At 43.8% G+C, this 20,533-nt stretch overlaps 1 protein-coding gene across 1 annotated transcript; it reads left to right on the forward strand.

The window, feature by feature from the left end:
* The first annotated feature begins 1,970 nt into the window (after positions 1-1,970).
* On the forward strand, positions 1,971-5,911 carry cunh5orf15 (chromosome unknown C5orf15 homolog). The gene is made up of 2 exons (XM_056263538.1): positions 1,971-2,851; positions 5,312-5,911. Exons 1-2 carry the CDS (start codon positions 1,997-1,999, stop codon positions 5,441-5,443), a joined length of 987 nt encoding a protein of 328 aa, XP_056119513.1. The 5' UTR covers positions 1,971-1,996; the 3' UTR covers positions 5,444-5,911.
* Positions 5,912-20,533: the final 14,622 nt, after the last annotated feature.

Genomic DNA, 20,533 nt, shown 5'->3' on the forward strand with positions numbered 1-20,533 from the left:
TAGTTACAAATCCTTGTCAGATTTATGTATGCAAACGCATTTTTGAATCTTTAATACACACACACACACACAATCTCTCTTTTTGCAACAAATTACGCGTGAAAGTGAAAATGAAGGATCTTGCAACCCCGCCACAACGCCGCGACTGACACTGCGCATGCGCGCTGATGACGACATCACTGAAGATGGCGACGTTACGGAAGACTCGATGCAGGGACTCAACGATGGGAATACTCGCAGTTTTAGTGTCACTGCAGATCCTTTCTGTGAGCTGCGGTGTTATAAAAACAAAAGGTTAGTGGAATGATTTCCCTTCAAACCTCAGCGGGTTGTTACTGCGGTCAGTGATGTCATTTAATTATTTACCATATCTCATAATACAATCGAGCCTAAGTTTCGTGTGAAGGTTAACCTGTGACTGAATTCCCCTGTGTGCCTTAAATGTCTTTCTCATCAAATGGTTGTGTCTCGGTACCAATAAATAACACGTTTACATACTGTTAAATAAGTCTATGATTCAATATAGAAAACTCACACAAGACTCTTTCTGATACTGATACCGGAAGTCTCATGCTTTTTGTGACGTGGTCAGTTTCCCAACTGTCAAGCCTCTGTAAACACAACGCAGATTTTGAAAAATCTTTTTTTTCCAATTTTATATATATATATATATATATATATATATATATATATATATATATATATATATATATATATATATATATATATATATATACACACGCTGTCGTTTGGACTTTGAGCCGAGCGGATTGTTATCCGTTAAAAATATTGTTATCGTTTAATCGCCCGGCCCTAAGTTAAAAAAATTCTAAATTCAATAATTGGAAAACGTATATCTCACATGAATATCTAATGTACCATCAGATTGCTGTTATTTTATCCTATAGTATCTGGCCAAAAGTGAAAAACAAATGCCACACGAGGAAGCTGACTTGGCCAAACTGCCAGATTCTCTCTCTTGAAGACAGAAAATGTGAAAAATGTAAAATAAAAAATAAAATATGACAGAAAAATGTCCTCGACAGATATTGAGTTGGGTAACGTTTAAAGTTGAACGATTCTGCTTATCGATTCTGCTTATCTATTCCGATAAGATAACGTTAAAAAAAAGTAGATATCATTCACTTTGTCTTATTGCAAAAAACCCCATTTAATTGTATTTGAATATAATGAACAAAATCAACAGGCTAAAGAACACTTACACAAGGAACAACACCATAGAAAAACAACTAGCCTAACTAATATAGATTTCAAGCATTATTAAAAACAAGTAAATAGTCAGACCTTGGTCAGTCAAACTTGGAATTGATTTTCGATTATCTTCAATGATGTTCAACACACTTACCTCTGTTCAAATCTCAGACAATTTAGTTTAGGGTTTCATGACCCTTTAAAGACAAACACTCAGTAATTAAAAATAGAACAAATAAAAAAATTAGCAATCGCAAAAAAATAGATACAACTGAACAAAGATACGATTGAAATAGTGTTTTAAGATTTTAAAATAAAATATAGTACATTACAAATATAGTTGCAAAAGTTATTCAGTCAAAAAACGAGTGAATTTTCTCTCTGTCTTTTGTTGTTTGATTAGTGTTATTATAGAGACAACATGAATATTAGTGCTGTCACTTTAAGAGCTGCACGGGTCCAATATACTGATACACATGCAGCACAGAAAACAGTCGCCTCACGCTTGAATGATTTAAAGTCATATTGAAATGCTCACAAAGGAATCAAAATTTTAAAATTTTAAGAAGTATCTGATTCCTGACATCAAGTATTCAATTACAGAATTGGAATCGATCTTCGATTCCCAACCCTAGACAGATGTAAACGCTCTTAATGTTGCTTGTTTCCCTCCACAGCTGATATTCCACCGGACACTGATGGCAGTTTGACCCAAAACATCCCAGAAGCACCTAATAAGATCATGAATGATGATCGGAGTGAATCAGGCCCGGTTTCGAATGCGATGGCAGCTCCTAGTATCGACTCCAACAGCAGCACCAAAGCACAAGTCGTTCCCATCGCCATATCTGCATCAGATCAAAACAAAACCACACCAGACCCGCTGAAAACCACACCGGATCAGCCGGAAACCACACCAGACCCGCTGAAAACCACACCGGATCAGCCGGAAACCACACCAGATAAGCAGAAAACCAAACCAGAACCGCAGAAACCCACACCAGAACCGCAGAACACCAAACCAGAACCGGAGAAAACCAAACCAGAACCGCAGAAACACACACCAGAACCGCAGAAACCCAAACCAGAACCGCAGAACACCAAACCAGAACCGCAGAACACCAAACCAGAACCGCAGAAACCCACACCAGAACCAGAGAAACCCACACCAGAACCGCAGAAACCCACACCAGAACCGGAGAAAACCAAACCAGACCCGCAGAAACACACACCAGAACCGCAGAAACCCACACCAGAACCAGAGAAACCCACACCAGAACCGCAGAAACCCAAACCAGAACCAGAGAAAACCAAACCAGAACCGCAGAAACCCACACCAGAGCCCACCGTTACACCTGCAAACAAGCCAGTCTCCACCCCGGCAGGAGATAAACCAGAGAGCACCTTAGATTACATGGCTGACAACACGTCTCCAGAACCAGACCTGGGCACTGGAGATGATGATGATGATGGTGTCGTCGAAAATTTAGAAAATCTCCCCTCTGAAAAAATAGATGTAAACATCAAGGACACAGTCATCTATACAACCAAGGATGAAGATTCCCACTTCTTCTTCCATCTGGTTGTCATCGCCTTTCTAGTTGCCATCGTGTACATCACCTACCACAACAAGAGAAAGGTATATGGACCGTCGCAACTTGATTGATAGCATGTGACATCGCATAAAGAAAATTGGCTTCTCTTCAGAATGATTTCACGATTATCGATTAATCGATGAGTTATTTGATCTCATTGGATTATTCGTAGTGGTTGACCGATATATTGCCAAGGCTGATATATTGGCAGATATTTGCAATTTTTTAGTTTTCTAGATCAATGTGTCAGACGCATTAAACAAAGAAAGTAAGTTTTGTATATCAAATGTGGTACAATAGTCGTTTTAGAGTTAGGGGAATTGAACCGCACTCGGATCAGCTGATAGGCGTGTGATAAAAAATAACGCTTTTGTTCTGGAGTACAGCTCTGGTTTGGTTTGCGCCTAAAACCTGCCAAAGTTTATAGTTAAAGGTGCAGTGTGTAATATTGACGGTTTGAAAAAGTCAACATATTGAAGGGAGTTGTTTCTCTCACCCTTCCTCCTCGACCTCGGTTGCCAGATTGAGATCACGCACCACAGAACGAGCGTGATTTTTACACTTAAGCTTTACACTGTAATTTGATCAGCTACTATATCTGCGTTTTAATATTCCTCTGATCATCATAGAGCTTTTTATATGGATTTTGAGTATTTTTAGGTATGGTAGAATCTGTGATCTCTGACCCAGTTCGTTCGCTGCTTCCTCGGCTGAAATACGCGGAGTTTCCCGCCAACTGGCAACCCGGGTGTCGAAATGCTATTGGGTGATTAGCAGTGGGCGGAGTCACACAAATCAAAACAAATCAGACACTCTGACACGGAAGCACATTTCAGAGCAGAATAACTGGCTGTAGTTTTGCTTTTCACAGAAACTGTTAATTTAGCATGTTTCCTAAATATCTGCAAACATATGGTATTTTTATGCTTTAGCACAGTAAAAAAAAAAATATTACATACAGCGCCTTTAAGGATTAACTTGGACTAATGTGCAATGGACAAAAACATTTTGGTTTTCCAGTTATTTCACATTCACTTCATGCCAAACATTCTTGGTCACATAGAGGTAATGACAGGAGACAAGTTGCTTTCTTATTTCTGTGGAAATGAAGAAGAAAAAGGAATATATAAAAAAAAATGCTGTTGTTACATAAAGACAGTCAAAGGTCTATGAAATGAGGGCTTGTAGGTTTAATCAGACTGCGTTATGTTATAATTTTTTTTTTTTTTTTTTAGGATTTCAGGGCTCTTGTTAATTGTAACATGGACCAAGATTACATTTAATTAAATAGAAAACGGAGTTTGAAATTTTCGGTTTTTTTCGTATTCGTGATTCGGTGGCTCTGAATTGGTTGCTACGGATGCGAAAAACGCAGAAAATCGAACCTGATCCAAAATTTTTTATGACGGACAAAGGTTTCGGAGGCAGTGTGTAAACGTGATCGACACAACATATGCTCGTATTTATTTTTTAATGTGCGGACATTTCAGACGAGAATTTCGTTCTCAGTGTGGAAGGAGCTTTACACTGTAACTGATATGAGCAAAACAGAATATTGAAATGTTAATTACAATTATTTGTTTGACAATTAGCCTAATCGTCAGCACAGAAATCATGATCACATGAGCAGTTTAGCCGGATAATGTGGTGTCGAAGGGCACATCACTGAGAGGAGGGTCTGCAAGAAACAGGTTAAACAGGCTGAAATGATACATTGAAATAAGTGTAATTTTAGGGGTAAACAAAACAAGCTTTACAATATTAGCATAATGTTGAAATAATTCACAGTTTATATATCATTGTGAGTTTCTTTGCATTATGCTCATAAGAATTTGCTTGAGAATGTGCGCTAAAATAATGTAAACGAGTCCTAAAACTAGCATGTTTTTATGGTTCGTTGATTTTATTATTGGCGTTTGAGGTGGAAATTCACCTATATAATAAAGTCCGGTCACTTAATGTTTTTATTTGTTTTTTTAGATCAAGAAAGACACATTGTTTTCAGGCAAAGTACAGTTTAAAACAGGAAGTAATAGAAAAGAAAAGATGCATAATTAATTATTTTCTAACAACATATTGGTTCATACTACTGTTGTCATAAATAGTTTTTTTTCTTCAAAACAGTTTCAATTGCTGTAATAATCAATCAGAGTGATTTCTGAAGGGTCATGTGACACTGAAGACTGGAGTAATGATGCTGTAAATTCACAGTTTTGATCACAGGAATAAATTACACTTTAAAAATATTCAAATAGAAAACAGTTCTTTTAAATTGCAATAATATTTCACAATATTACTGCTATTTTTTGTATTTTTAATCAAATAAATGCAGCCTGAGCATAAGAGACTTCTTTTAAAACACATAAAAAATCGTACCGATCCCAAACTTTTGAACAGCAGTGTGTGATTATCTCAGTGTATATGATGAAAGGCATGTGAAGAATAGACTGAGCACTGAATGATCTGTCCTGATTATGAACTCTCCCCGTGTGTCCGGTGTGTAGCTGATGCTTCTGGCCCAGAGTCGGCGCTGGCGGGACGGTTTCTGCTCCCGAGGAGTCGAGTACCATCGGCTCGACCAGAACGTCAACGAGGCCATGCCTTCGCTCAAGATGACCAGCGATTACATCTTCTGACCGCCTGCAGAAGAACACACGCTGACCGGCTACACGTGGTGTCTTATTTAATCAGAGGGAAGAGGGTGTATTTTGTGTCTTTTCTGCTTGCTGTTCTCTGTGTTTTTTGTTTTTTGTGTGTGTGTCTATGAAAGCAGATGTTTTGAATGCAACGGTAAACCATTTTGTTCTTCGGCAGAACTACATTTTTACATGTCTGCCGGATCATTCTTGAAGAAAAACAAATGAAGGTATGTAGATATTTGATTATAAAGCTGCTGTCTGTCACATATAGGCCAAGCACACAATACAGACGATTCATTTGCTTCCGTTGCACTGGTTTGTGGACATTGGCTTCTGTGCTGTGAGTGTGTGTGTGTGTGTGTTTGAGGTGCACAATTAATCTGTGAAAGATCGCGACCCATGAAATCTTATTGCAATCTTACGACAACAATTCGCCTGTGTCTATCAAACCTGTGACGGATCTGAGTTCTGATCCAGAGAGCGGCTTTCCTGTAGATATGAAGCAGCTTCAGTCTTTTCAACCACACCGTATCGTTATTTCTGTGTTACAAACATGCAAATCATCACATAAGAGCTGGGATTAAAGGTTATAGTTCAGATATAAACACTGATGTCTACGCTCGCGAGTTTAAAAGTCTTGTGAAAACCCATTTGTACTCGTGTGCTTTTAACGTCTTGTGAATGTTTATTTTGGTGTTGGATCTAGGCAATTTTGCACATCTTTGGTCAACCAAGGTTGTTTTAAATGTGGTTTATAAATAAATTAAACTGTAGTAAAAGTAACTTGATGCTTCAAATTAATTTATTAATTACATCGACCAGTATGTGGCGACAAGTGACTTAATTTTTATTTGTCATTGAATAATTCACTCCAGAGATTTGTTGAAAAACTGATTAATCTGGTAATGAAACAAGTGAAGTCTTAATCATTGAATCATTCACTCAACCATGTTTTTTTTTAAATAATTCAAATTTATTCAATGTTTAAATAGACTGCACCAATTTACATTTTTTTTCAAAAATGACAATTCTACTAAATTACATGTTATTTTGTTTAGTCTATTTTAAATTGTGATCTCTTTAAAAAAAAAAAAATCTCAATTTATACAGAATGGTGCAGCTGTAGTGTGTTCAACACAGATAGTGTGTGTGTGTGTGTGTGTTGAACACGTCTGAGAACCCATGCTAATTCCAGAACAGCAATATTGTCATGAAACGTGTGTTTGCTATGCAGCCGCTTCTGGTCCCCTTTGTTTTTGTGTTACGACTTCAGTGAAGTTGTTTTATATTGCACATGATGTTTAGATGAGCAGGGTCCACTGTTGCCTAAATCAAATTAGTTTTTATTGTTTTATTGTGTCTTTCTTTGTGTGAGTGTTGCCTAATATCAAACACGACTGTAACAGCAGCCGAAGTCATCATATCAGTTTCATGTGTGCAGAACACTAATAATAACACTAATATGAGCGTTAGTAGAGCAGCTCTGATGTACAGTCTGTGCATGAACACCGCATACTGATTTCCACTGTCAATTCAACAATAAAGCGCCTCTGTATACAGACAGTCACTGGGTTTGTCTTTCATTGTGATTTATGAATTATACATGCACATTAGAAAATGACATGTTTTGCCGATTTTTGATTTCAGTTTCTCAGTTTTAAATCACGTTCGGCCACATGTTGGATGATTATTATGCATCTAAGTTCACACATAGTGTTAGGGGATGGTTACAGCATAATTAAGATTTTAAATGAATACTTTTAAATGAATGTGAACAACATGAGCCTGTCAAAAAAAGAAACCAAAGCTGAAACACTTGAATGTTAATTTCAAATCAGTGATCTCTCAATTACTTTTAATCAAACCACCAGATCTTCTTAATCTAATTCACAAATATAAGTGTAAAATAAGTTGCAGGTAATGTACGTAAATGTTTCTGTGCACGTTTGTGTGTAGACATGAATACATACAGAAATAAATGAAAAAGAAAAAATGAAAAGAAAATTGTGTGAAATATGTCATTTGTATTTTTTGTAGTTTAACATGTTAACAGGTTTCTTTGAGGTTTAGAATCCAGTAGCCTATTCCTGTAATTATTGTTTCTTTTTTATGAATTTAATAAATAACTATGTCTCGTATTCTGTCCAAATGGTCGGTGTCAGGGTCACTTAAATTTGTGTCCATTAGTTTTTCCTTTTTTAACAGGTAATTTTGCAAAACGAAAAACGAACCGTTGTTGTATTTTTAAATAGCAAAGTTGAACACCAAAATGTAAATTTGAACTGTAGTCTATGCACCAAAATGTTGCGCAAAATAATAAATAGGCCTATTGACGGATTTTCAGATTTTTTAAGACTTTTTGCCCCTTTATTAAACATTTAAAATATTCACAAATTAATAAGAAAAAAAAAGACATTTCAAGCTTTAGCCTAGGCTATATTTTGTTTCAGTTGTCGTGCTCCAGTTCATCATGAAACCGCGCCTGATTGTTTTATTTTATTTTACAAAGCACAACGTTTTCTTGTTATTTTGAGTTTACGTAAATACAAGTAGTTGAGAATAATGTATTATTATTTTCCGTGTGGCCAGAAATGATAGAGTATTTTAAGTTGTTTCCACTGTTGATAGGAAATGCAAGTGTTCGCGCCCGCGCCTCCCTGCCATCCAGTGCGCGCTCCGCACTCGCACAAACACTTGGATATGCGTCAAAATCATTATGAATGACATTTTACGAATTGCTTTTTAATTATTATTATTTGCGTCCACAGACCCCAAACACACCGCGTCTTCAAAGTCAAGTGACTGTAAATGCGCAAAAACAGTTTCCATTGCAGTTTTGCAAAATATTCCTATTAACTCCGGTGGGTCTGCAGTTCTGGCTGAGGGCCAGGGCGGTGCCGGGGGGAAGGACCAGGCTTCCAGACTCAAACAGTGCGTGGAGTCTTTGCGGAGCAGGCTTTGGCAAAGCCAGCAGCGCAGGCAACAAGGGCGGAGCAAGACACTTGGGCGATTAATTTGCTTCCATTGCACTGTTTTGTGGACATTGGCTTCTGTACTGTCTGTCTCTGTGTGTGTGTGTGTTTTAGGTGCACAATTAATCTGTGAAAGATCGCGACCCATGAAATCTTATTGCAATCTTACGACAACGATTCACCTGTGTCTATTTAAGCCTGTGACAGATCTGAGTTCTGATCCAGAGAGCGGCTGTCCTGTAGATATGAAGCAGCTTCAGTCTTTTCAACCACACCGTATCGTTATTTCTGTGTTACAAACATGGAAATCATCACATAAGAGCTGGGATTAAAGGTTATAGTTCAGATATAAACACTGATGTCTACGCTCGCGATCAAAATAGAACATTGTCTGAGTTTAAAAGTCTTGTGAAAACCCATTTGTACTCGTGTGCTTTTAACATCTTGTGAATGTTTATTTTTACACTTGGGCGGCCCTGGGACGGTCTCAGCGGGCTGCTCTGGGACGGCGTTCTGGAGCTTGGGCGGAACTGGCATGATTGGCAGCATGGACAGAGCTGGCCGGGCGAGACGCTGGGGAGGCGCCGGCAGGGCAATGAGCCTGGGGACGGCCTCCTGGCCGACAGCAGGCTCAGGAAAGACCTCCGGGCCTTATGGGACGCAGGAAGTCTTCCTCCTCCGTTTCCGAGAGCGAGGGGGCTTGTGACGGCCCGAGTAGTGGCCGCACAGGAGTGGTAATGTTGATGCATCACCACACACATATTCACACACATATTTAGACGAAGGCCATTCATTTAAGAATAATCTTTATTTAAACTTCTTTCTTTTGTCATTCTCATTTGTGTCAGTATAAACAATATTGATTCATTCTTTATTGTTAGTTTTGCTTATGTTTACATATTACAATACATTTGTTATACATTGTTGCTGATTTGAAGCGCACACAAATTAGTTACGTTGTATCTGCTATTTATATTAGTTTCTCTTTTGAGTTTAAGTTTACCGGTGATGAACTTCAGACATGGTCCACAGCAGCCGCATCCTGGTGTGAGTGTGACGAAAATTAGAGTCATTCTAACACGTACCATTCGCTGGGAGTTGCCCGGGGAGGAAGAAACGTTAATGTATTTTATTAATTGATTACTTTAGTTGTACATTTATGGTATTGATTACATTTTGCTTTCCTGATCTTTATTTACTATATATCTTCATTTGACTTGATTTTGATTTACTTAAGGATGTATGTTGAATGTGTAGTTAAATTGTTTTCCCTCTTAATTTGTAATGGGCCCATCCTTTCCTTTATAAGCTGTTGCTTTGTTCATTTGAGCAGGTCAGTTTTAGTTTGTTTGTTTCATTTTTGTCTAACTGTTTTTGACCTTATTTTCTGTTTTTTTGTTTTATTTTTGTTGCAAGAAATTTATGAGTTTGTAAAGTTGATTTTTTTTTTGGTTCCAAATAAAGACCCATTTTTCATATAAAGCTTGTGTTCCTTGTTCCTGACTTCTCGGTCCCTCACAGGGCTCTGCAGCCTCTTCAGCCAAAACTGGGGGTCTCTGGCCAAAACTGGGGGCGCTGCAGCCTCTCTGGCCAAAACTGGGGGCGCTGCAGCCTCTCTGGCCAAAACTGGGGGCGCTGCAGCCTCTCTGGCCAAAACGGGGGGTGCTGCAGCCTCTCTGGCCAAAACTGGGGGCACTGCAGCCTCTTCAGCCAAAACTGGGGGTGCTGCAGCCTCTCTGGCCAAAACTTGGGGTGCTGCAGCCTCTTCAGCCAAAACTGGGGGCGCTGCAGCCTCTTCAGCCAAAACTGGGGGCGCTGCAGCCTCTCTGGCCAAAACTTGGGGTGCTGCAGCCTCTCTGGCCAAAACTGGGGGTGCTGCAGCCTCTTCAGCCAAAACTGGGGGCGCTGCAGCCTCTCTGGCCAAAACTGGGGGTGCTGGAGCCTCTCTGGCCAAAACTGGGGGTGCTGCAGCCTCTTCAGCCAAAACTGGGGGCGCTGCAGCCTCTCTGGCCAAAACTGGGGGTGCTGGAGCCTCTCTGGCCAAAACTTGGGGTGCTGCAGCCTCTCTGGCCAAAACTGGGGGTGCTGCAGCCTCTTCAGCCAAAACTGGGGGCGCTGCAGCCTCTTCAGCCAAAACTGGGGGCGCTGCAGCCTCTCTGGCCAAAACTTGGGGTGCTGCAGCCTCTCTGGCCAAAACTGGGGGTGCTGCAGCCTCTTCAGCCAAAACTGGGGGCGCTGCAGCCTCTCTGGCCAAAACTGGGGGTGCTGGAGCCTCTCTGGCCAAAACTTGGGGTGCTGCAGCCTCTCTGGCCAAAACTGGGGGTGCTGCAGCCTCTTCAGCCAAAACTGGGGGCGCTGCAGCCTCTCTGGCCAAAACTGGGGGTGCTGGAGCCTCTCTGGCCAAAACTTGGGGTGCTGCAGCCTCTCTGGCCAAAACTTGGGGCGCTGCAGCCTCTTCAGCCAAAACTGGGGGCGCTGCAGCCTCTCTGGCCAAAACTTGGGGTGCTGCAGCCTCTCTGGCCAAAACTGGGGGTGCTGCAGCCTCTTCAGCCAAAACTGGGGGCGCTGCTGCCTCTCTGGCCAAAACTAGGGGTGCTGGAGCCTCTCTGGCCAAAACTTGGGGTGCTGCAGCCTCTCTGGCCAAAACTGGGGGTGCTGCAGCCTCTTCAGCCAAAACTGGGGGCGCTGCAGCCTCTCTGGCCAAAACTTGGGGTGCTGCAGCCTCTCTGGCCAAAACTGGGGGCGCTGCAGCCTCTTCAGCCAAAACTGGGGGCGCTGCAGCCTCTCTGGCCAAAACTGGGGGCGCTGCAGCCTCTCTGGCCAAAACTGGGGGTGCTGCAGCCTCTTGGGCCACCACTGGGCGCACTGCAGCCTTCCCAGCCTGGCAAACGAGAAACTCCACGAACCCCCCAAAAATTAGGTGATCCAGGGCTCTCATTGTCCACCAGCTGAGGGGGTCATCAAGGGCAGAGTTGAAAAGATCCTTGAGAGCCGCGTTGTTGCCCTCTGCCCCTCTGCAGCATCGCTGAATTTAAAGAAAATTTCTTTAGATCAGTCCCCCTTTGACGGAGGGTACTCAAGGCCTTGAACTGGAGAATGCGTTTATATAGGGGGCAGGAGAGAGTGGAGGCTGGTGGATGGTGTAAGCCATTCTGCTGAGTCCTCATTATGGCTGTTTTTTTCTGTCAGGGGTGAGGGTTGAGGAGATGAAGGCAGGACTCAATTGCAGGACGCTGGTTTCTTTATTAAGCAAAAAATAAAACAAAATACAAAGACTTGAAGACTTGACTTGATTTGACACAAACAAAGAAAAACATACAACGTACCAACACAGGACTGCAAACACAAGGAGAATAAATAGGGAGCAAACAAGGCAGGTAACGAAGGGAGGACAGGTGGGGCAAACTAATCCCTGATCAGGTAACAAGTAGGGGTGTAACAATACATCGATATGGGTCGATGCATCGATCAAACGTCTAACGATACGATGCATCGATACCACACATAAAATATCGATGAATAGTACCTTTATTTTGACACACTCCACATCCTCCCGTAACTTTTCTCCGCTGAAATAGACGCCTGACAAGATTGACTGAACCCTTTGTCACAAAAGCCGGTATTTTCCACTGTCATCGCGAGTTCATGATTTACAGCAGAAACAACAAGCCCCGAAAAGTCTGTTTTAGCAAATCAGTACGCAGTATTCAGGTCAGGTGACAAGGCTGCTTGTCACTTTGAAAAGACGCGCTAGCTGAGAGGAGTTTCGTCAAAGCTGACTAAAAGTGATCGAGGATGGATTTCAGCGAACTTGATGAACCCGTGATATCTTCTTCGGGGCGAAAAAGTAAAATAAAAGCTGAAACTTTGTCACGGAATCTGGCTAAAACAGCACGTTTAGTGGTGAGTGAAAAGCTCTCTGTATTGCGTGTATGTTAATCACAACCACAAAGTTTGACAGGCGTCTATGTCAGCTGAGGAGATTAACGTTACAAAGATTAACCAAGTGTTTTATTATGTATCATAGCAAATACTTGGCTTTGTTTAACTCTGAAACATGAAATGTGGAGTTATCTGCTTTTGCTACATAAATATATATATATATATATATAATATATATAAATCCTTTCAATGAACTTTAATATAACAGAAGAGTTCATTTGCAAAAACAGATAACTCCGTTCTTGTTCATTTTCATATATCATGTTTTTTTAAACTTGTAACAAACAACTTGTAAATGTCCGAATTGGGAGAGGGTGAGCAATTTTAAAAGTTTAAATCAACTTTCTTGTTATATATTTTTGGATGTATTGTGAGTTAATAAACGTAACTGGTTGTGTACACTTGGCACATAATATCTAAATATCGATTAATCGATCGATATAGCCCTGAATCGTAATCTAATCGTAGAATTTTTTGAGGTATCGGCAAATATCGTATCGCTAGCTGAGAGAATCGATATCGTATCGTGATTAACTGTCCGATTTACACCCCTAGTAACAAGGTGGGAGGGGCTAGACAATCGACAGGAGACCACATGGCACAAGGAAACACATGACAAGCCATGTGCTCACACCAAACGAGACATGAACACAAGCATATAGCACAAGTTGCCAGTAAAACAAGCCACCAGCCATGTGCTCACACAAAATGAGACATGAACACGCAGCTAATGAAAACACTCATAAGCCACGTGTTCACACAAAACATGACAACATAAAAGCACACAGCCAGTGTAAAACACAAGCTGTGTGCTACACAGCACAAGACAAAACATGACATGAAAGCACGTGGCCGATGTAAACACGAGCCGTGTGCTACACAGGACACAACAACACACGCAGACGGAAGAGCCCGCGGCTCGAGCGAACTTGAAACCACGCTCTCATGTGACAAGACAGAGCGCACAAGAACGAGCGAAAGCTCATTGCGTGCGCTCATAACAGAAAACGTCTCGGGTTACAACTGTAACCCCTGTTCCCTGAGGAGGGAACGAGACAACAACTCTTTGGGGACGATCCCTTAGCGTGCGCCTCTGAAGTATGAATGAAACTAATCCAATCCTCATTGGTGTTGTGTCATGATGTAACGTGACGGCATAACCGGATCCATAAAAGTGACGCCGGCACACACACACATTAGCCTCGCGATGAAGCAAGCCGCTCCTAGGCATCGAGGGGCGTGGGAAGACGATGCAGTGTCTCGTTCTCTCCTCAGGGAACAGGGGTTGCAGTTGTAACCCGAGACGTTCCCTGTCGTAGGGAACTCAACACTGCGTTGTTGAAAACGTCTCTTTGGGGAACGAATGCCCACTAGGCCACGCACCTAAAAAGGCCTGCCCTAGAGTGAATCTGATCTCAGGCACTCAGCTAGGACAAGAGCACACGTGCACCAGGCGTACTAGGGAGGTACAGACTATAAAACCTGATAAAAGTGTGCGGGGTAGCCCAACCGGCTGCCTCACAGATCTCCTGGAGGGGCACTCCCGAGAGGAGGGCCCTAGAGGACGCCATGCCTCTAGTAGAATGGCAGAATGGCCTTAACTCCGCCAGGGTTAAACTCCAAGCAGGCTGGCGTTACTGCCAGGGCTTGAAGATTTCCCACCCTCTTAAGAGAGATAATAGCTAAGAGAAAAGCCATCTTGAACGTCAGGTCCTTGGGCGAAGCCGACTGAAGCGGTTCAAAGGGGGCCAGGGATAACCTTTCGAGAACCACCGCCAGGTCCCAGGAAGGAACCCTGGAACTGGTTGTCGGTCTCATCCTCCATGTACCACGGAAAAAAAATGTATGACCAGTTGGTGCCTCCCCAAAGGCCCATCGCTCAGTGGTGCATGAAATCTGAGATTTGCACACAAAAACAATTGGGTTCACCAACCACTCAAAACCAAAATAAATAGTGTTCCAACCAATCACCGACATGGGTTTGTTGATAGACGCTGGCTTCTTCTTCAGCTCTGCTTTCACGTGCAGCCGTGCACGAGTGCAAAACCTCACAACACCCGCCCCCTGTCGGTGATTGGTTGGAACACTATTTTATTTTGGTTTTGAGTGGTTGGTGAACCCCAATTGTTTTTGTGTGCAGATCTCAAGAGCCTAGGCTGCCTACAGAGACACATTTTTTGACGGCATGCTTATGGGGCGGGCACCTAGCGGATCGTTAGGAAAGATTAGATGAATGTGATCATTTATGTTTGGGCCTGAAATCGCTGATACAACCTTTAAGTGTGGACGGGGGAGAGACCCGCAGAGAAATGATCTTGGAGAAACTCCAGAACTGAAGCCACCGGGCAGTTAACTGGATCTAGCTCATGTTCTCTACACCAAGTGGAAAACACATTCCACTTGAGGCCATATAATCTCCTAGTAGACGGAGCCCTAGAGGCCGGCTGATAGACCAGCATTTAGGTACTGGACCCCTTCAGGGGCCATACCCACAGTTTCCACAGCTCCGGGCAAGGGTGGAATATTGTACCCTCTGCCTGAGACAACAGATCCCTCCTCAGAGGAATCTGCCACGCCGGAGCTATCAACAGTGAAATTATGTCTGAAAACCATACTCGTGCCAGCCACAATGGGGCTACCAGAAGAAGACTGAGAAGACTGATGGCCTCCTGACGGACCCTCTCCAGGACCCCCGGGAGCAGAGCGTTAGGGGGAAAAGCGTAAAGGCGAAGCCTCAGCCAGGCCTGTACCATGGCATACAACCCCAGTGGGGCTGGATGTGTGAGGGAGAACCACAGGGGACAGTGGGATGTCTCTCGAGATGCAAATAGATCCAATTCCTTTGGTCCAAACCTCTGCCATATCAACTCCACCACCTCTGGGTGAAGTCTCCATTCCCGGGCCTCAGCCCCTGCCTCAACAGGATGTCTGCTCCCTGATTCTGAACCCCCGGAACATATATTGCTCTGATAGATAATAGTTTCCTCTGGGACCATAGAATAATCTGATGCGCCAGTCTGGATAGAGGGCGCGATCTGAGTCCCCTTTGTCGGTTCAGATAAGCTACCACTGATGTATTGTCCGAACGTATCAAGACGTGGTAACCCTTGATGTCTGGGAGGAAGCTCCTCAGAGCCCTGAACACAGCCAACATTTCTAGGCAATTTATATGCCAAGAATGATGATGGTCCTCCCACAGACCCCTGGTGAAGCGGCCGTCCATGACCGCGCCCCAGCCAGTGAGGGAGGTGTCTGTCGAAACGGTTTTCCGGCAACATGACGCTCCTAACACTGGCTCTTGGGACAGGAACCAAGGTTTCTTCCATATTGATAGGGAACGAAAGCATCTGCGCGTAACCCTGATTATACGGAACGGATTCCCCCCCTTCATGTGTAGAAGGCCCAAAGGAATTATGTTGGATGCCGCTGCCATGAGGCTCAGCAATCTTTGAAATTGCTTTACAGTGATGGCCTGGCCTAGCTTTATCCCGGATACCATGGCCAGGATGGACTCGATACGTGCGGGAGACATTTGTGTCCGCATCGTAACTGAATTCTACACGCCCAGAAACAGTTTTCTGAGCTGGTTCCAACATGCTTTTCTTTGTGTTGAGTCTCAACCCCAGGTTCTGAATGTGGCCAAGGACGACATCTCGATGTCGAACTGCCATCTCTCGAAACTGGGCCAGTATGAGCCAGTCATCGATGTAATTCAGTATATGGATGCCCTGAAGCCTCATTGGGGCCAGAGCTGGATCCATACACTTGGTGAATGTGCGGGGAGAGAGTGCTAGGCCGAACGGAAGAACCCTCTGAGGTCCTACCACTTCGGTTAGGACCTCTTTCCCGAAGCCCTCTTCGCCTGAATGACGGCCCTCAGGTCGCCCTTCTGGTTGGAGGACTTCGAGTGAGAGCGTTTCCTCTATTGCCAAGCTCCCACTTGAGGGGCTCTAGAGGCAACGCTCTCTTTCTGCTCTTGGCGATGGGAGGAGCTGGTTTTTTCGCCTCCTGAAACCTGTCAACGACAGTAGTAACTGTGTCGCCAAACAGGCCAGAAGGCGATAGCGAAGCGTCCAACAGAAAAGATTTGTCCTTTATACCAGACAAATTCAGCCACAGATGTCTCTCCGTGGCCACCATAGCTGACATAGAGCAACCGATAGTGCGTGCTATCTCTTTAGTGGCCCGGAGAGACAAATCTGTGGCTCTTCTCAACTCCGCAGTGTCAGCAGGAGTTGGTCCCTCATCCTCATCTAGATCTTTGAGGATATCGGCCTGGTACGGCTGCAAAATCAGCATTGAGTGCAGGCACGCACCAGCCCAACCAGCCATATAAGCCCGGCCAACCAGTGCAGAAGTGTCCCTGCACAGTTTGCTTGGTAGTGCCAGGGCTTTAAGCGAAGATGCCGCTTCAGGAGAAAGATAGCTCGCTAAAGCTTCCTCCATCTGTGGCATCTTGCCATAACCTGCCTCTCTCGCACCCACCACATTACTAAAATCATATACTGTAGGGGATGAGATATGAGACGAGTGGGGTTTTTCCCAGGATCTAGTGATCTCTTTATGAAGATCCGGGAAAAACGGTAAGCCCCGGCGCTGAGATTGCGAACAGTGCTGCAGGAATCTCTCGTCTAGCTTGCTTTGACGAGGATCATCCTGCTTAGTTTGTGGCCAGCTGATGTTGAGTCTGGCCACAGCACGCGTCACAACCATACACCAGCTCCTCATAAGCGGGAACATGAGCCGGCGAGTGTGATTCATGTTCCTCGCTCCCTCGCTGTTCCTCAGAAGCAGATAACTTGAGCATCGGGCACTCGTCATGGGCAGAAGAAGCCGCGGCGTGGGCTTCTGCGCTGTGAGCAAGCGTTATAGAATCTGCGGATGATGAACGAGAAAGTGCTTCGGCAGTCTCGTTCTCATTCGCAAGATCCTTTTGCGATCCCCATGATCTAAGCCGCTGCGCCGCCTTAACCGATGCGGGACCCGAACAGCGGGGATCGCGAGCTTGGCCGTCATCATTGAAGACAGCCAAGTGGGAGCGCAGCACTCTTAAAGAGAGTGCTTCACAGTGTAACAGACAGCCCTCTCGAGAGCTGCCTGTGCGTGCTGCGCACCCAAACAATATAAATACAACTAATGCGTGTCCCCACCCGTGATGAATCTAGGGCAGTGGTGCACACACTTCGTATATTGTTCACTCGCCAACACCAAATATGACAGACGACAACAGAGAGCGCTTGCTGAAGAGCAAAAGCTTATGTGTGTGTGTACCGGTGTAACTTTTATGCATTCGGTTATGCCGTCACATGTTAAGTCATGATGTAACACCAATCAGGATTGGATTAGTTTCATTCATACTTCAGATGACACTAAGGGAGCGTCCCCAAAGAGTCGTTTTCAACGACGCAGTATTGAGTTCCCTACGATAGGGAACAAACACGCGGAGCATGGATGTCTGAATACCGACACAGAACCGAAACCAAACTAGACAGACGTGTCGGAATCCAAACACCATGCCCCGCACATATACTATACTACAAGGCACGTAGACAAGTGAGTGCACGGCTCGAGCACGCTCGAAACCAGACAAAGACGAGACAAAACCGGGAGTGTCAGAGCTCTGTCACAAAACCAAGAAATTAACTAGACCGAAGTGACAGAACCCTGACAACTTTAAGATGATGTAATTTTTAAAGTATATTGTACAAAGTATGGCTAAGCAATATTTGTTTATTAATGTGCATTTGTTATTGAAGACAAAGTGTGCAATTTGTATTTGGAATAAGTCAAAGGTATTACTGAGCATATGCTTTTCACTCAAATATAGTACACTTATGATATATCGCATGTATGTTTTGAAGATACTCGTAATGAATTGTAATGTACTTGTAACACAAATAAAGTACACTTTAATATCAAGCATGTAATTAGTCCCTACACAGGCATATTACGGTGGCCCAGTAGTGCACAACACAACGACACTTAAAAAGCAAACATAAGTTCACAACACAACGAAATGAATCCACAACACAACGGAAAATGAGCCACAACACAACGGAAAATCTACAACACAACGAAATAAAGCCGCAACACAACGGAAATGCTCCCGACCACTAGAGGGCTCTCGGGCGCGATAAAGTTAGTTTTCCTTGCCATTGTTCAATAGAGTCAGTCAGCAGTCTAAATATATCAATACAACGATTAGTTCGGCATCAAGATCGGCATCTGCACCAGGCCCTAACGGCGTACCGTATAGTGTCTACAAGAACGCTCCAGATGTTTTGAAAATCCTGTGGAAAAACATGAAAGTGGCGTGGGAAAAGCAAATCATCCCGAAAGCCTGGCGAAGAGCGGGAGGGGTGTTCATCCCAAAAGAAAAGAACTCAACGACCATTGAACAGTTCCGCCAGATAAACCTTCTGAACATTGAATGCAAGATCTTTTTCAGTGTGTTGGCACAGCGACTGACACAGTATTTAAAACAAAACCACTTTATTGACACATCAATTCAAAAGGCTGGCATTTCAGGCTTTTCGGGATGCCTGGAACATAACAGCATCATATGGCATCAAATTCAGACTGCAAAGAAAGAAGGGAAAGATCTCCATGTCTTGTTCCTTGATCTGGCCAATGCCTATGGGTCAGTCCCTCATTCAATTCTGTGGGCTGCCTTTGAGTTCTTCCAGGTGCCGACTATAATCACAAATTTAGTGAAACACTACTTCCAGGATCTACAGTTTTGTATTACAACGTCAGGCTTCACCACAAGTTGGCAACCACTGGAAGTAGGCATCATGGGGGGGTGTACCACCTCCCCATTGGCCTTCACGATGGCAATGGAGATCATTATTAGAGCCTCGAAATGGGTCGTGGGAGGAGAACGACTACAATTTAATCAGAGGTTACCACCAATTCGAGCCTATATGGACGATCTAACATCACTCACAACAACTGTCCCCTGCACCAAGAGATTGCTGGAAAAACTTCATCAAAATATAACATGGGCGAGGATGAAGTTAAAGCCCAATAAGTGCAGAAGCATCTCCATAGTGAAAGGCCAAGTTACAGACCAGAGATTTCACGTCGGCGGAACACCTGTCCCAACTGTCTCAGAAATGCCAGTAAAGAGCTTGGGGAGATGGTATGATGCGAAGCTCAAAGACACCGAGCAGTTTGAACAACTAAAAAATGATACCAGCATGTATATGGAGCGCATCAACAAGACCTTGTTGCCAGGAAAACTCAAGTTATGGTGCTTTCAGTTTGGCATACTCCCAAGACTCTTGTGGCCGTTAACTGTGTATGAGATCCCCATCTCTAAGGTTGAAAAGTTGGAACGGCTGATAAACACACAGCTAAAGCAGTGGCTTGGAATTCCACGTTGTTTAAGTTCCGTCGGACTTTATGGACATGGCAAGTTGGAATTACCAATCACAGGGCTCGTGGAAGAGTTCAAATGCACCAAAGCAAGGCTCGTCATGACCCTAACTGAATCTGAGGATGCAGTCATTCGAACAGCGGCCCCCCGGGTGGTAGCTGGAAGGAAGTGGACTCCATCAGAAGCAGTCAGCACTTATCCCAAAAACTGTTCTGTGGCATAAAGCAACATCAGTGCAGAAGAGACAGCTAGTGGTAGAAGAAGTCAGGAGACAGGAGGAGGGAGAGCGACATGCAAAAGCCGTCTCAATGGCCAAGCAAGGGAGATGGACCAATTGGGAGGGTCTGGAGAAGAAAAAGCTCAGCTGGCGTGACATCTGGCAGATGGAGGGAGCGCGGCTGAGTTTTGTCATCAGAGCCACATATGACCTGCTACCCTCCCCCCAAAATCTGAAAGAGTGGTATGGAGAAGATCCCGCCTGTTCCCTGTGTCAAGTACCTGCATCCCTAAGGCACATTCTATCAGGGTGCACTACAAGTCTCACCCAAGGGCGCTATACTTGGCGGCATAACCAAGTACTCAGAGAGCTGGCATCAATACTGGAACAAAAGCGAACCACCACAAACAATCTCCCACAAACATCGGCAAGACAGGTCAACTTCACAAATTTCGTACCAGCTGGCCAATATCAAGAGCATAGTATAACACCTAAGGATGCAAGCATCCTGCAGTCAGCGCGGGATTGGAAATTGGAAGTGGACCTTGATAAGAAGCTTGTGTTTCCCCCAGAAATAG

Source organism: Rhinichthys klamathensis, unplaced genomic scaffold (genome assembly GCF_029890125.1).
Source record: "Rhinichthys klamathensis goyatoka isolate OS25496 unplaced genomic scaffold, OSU_Roscu_1.1 h1tg000207l_1, whole genome shotgun sequence".
Lineage (NCBI taxonomy): Eukaryota > Metazoa > Chordata > Actinopteri > Cypriniformes > Leuciscidae > Rhinichthys > Rhinichthys klamathensis.

What these genes read in the sequence shown, in the direction of transcription:
- cunh5orf15 (XM_056263538.1), top strand. Translation starts at nt 1,997, where the DNA reads ATGGCAGCTCCTAGTATCGACTCCAACAGCAGCACCAAAGCACAAGTC. An exon ending in CCTACCACAACAAGAGAAAG is followed by an intron (nt 2,852 to 5,311) that starts GTATATGGACCG and finishes TCCGGTGTGTAG; the next exon opens with CTGATGCTTCTGGCCCAGAG.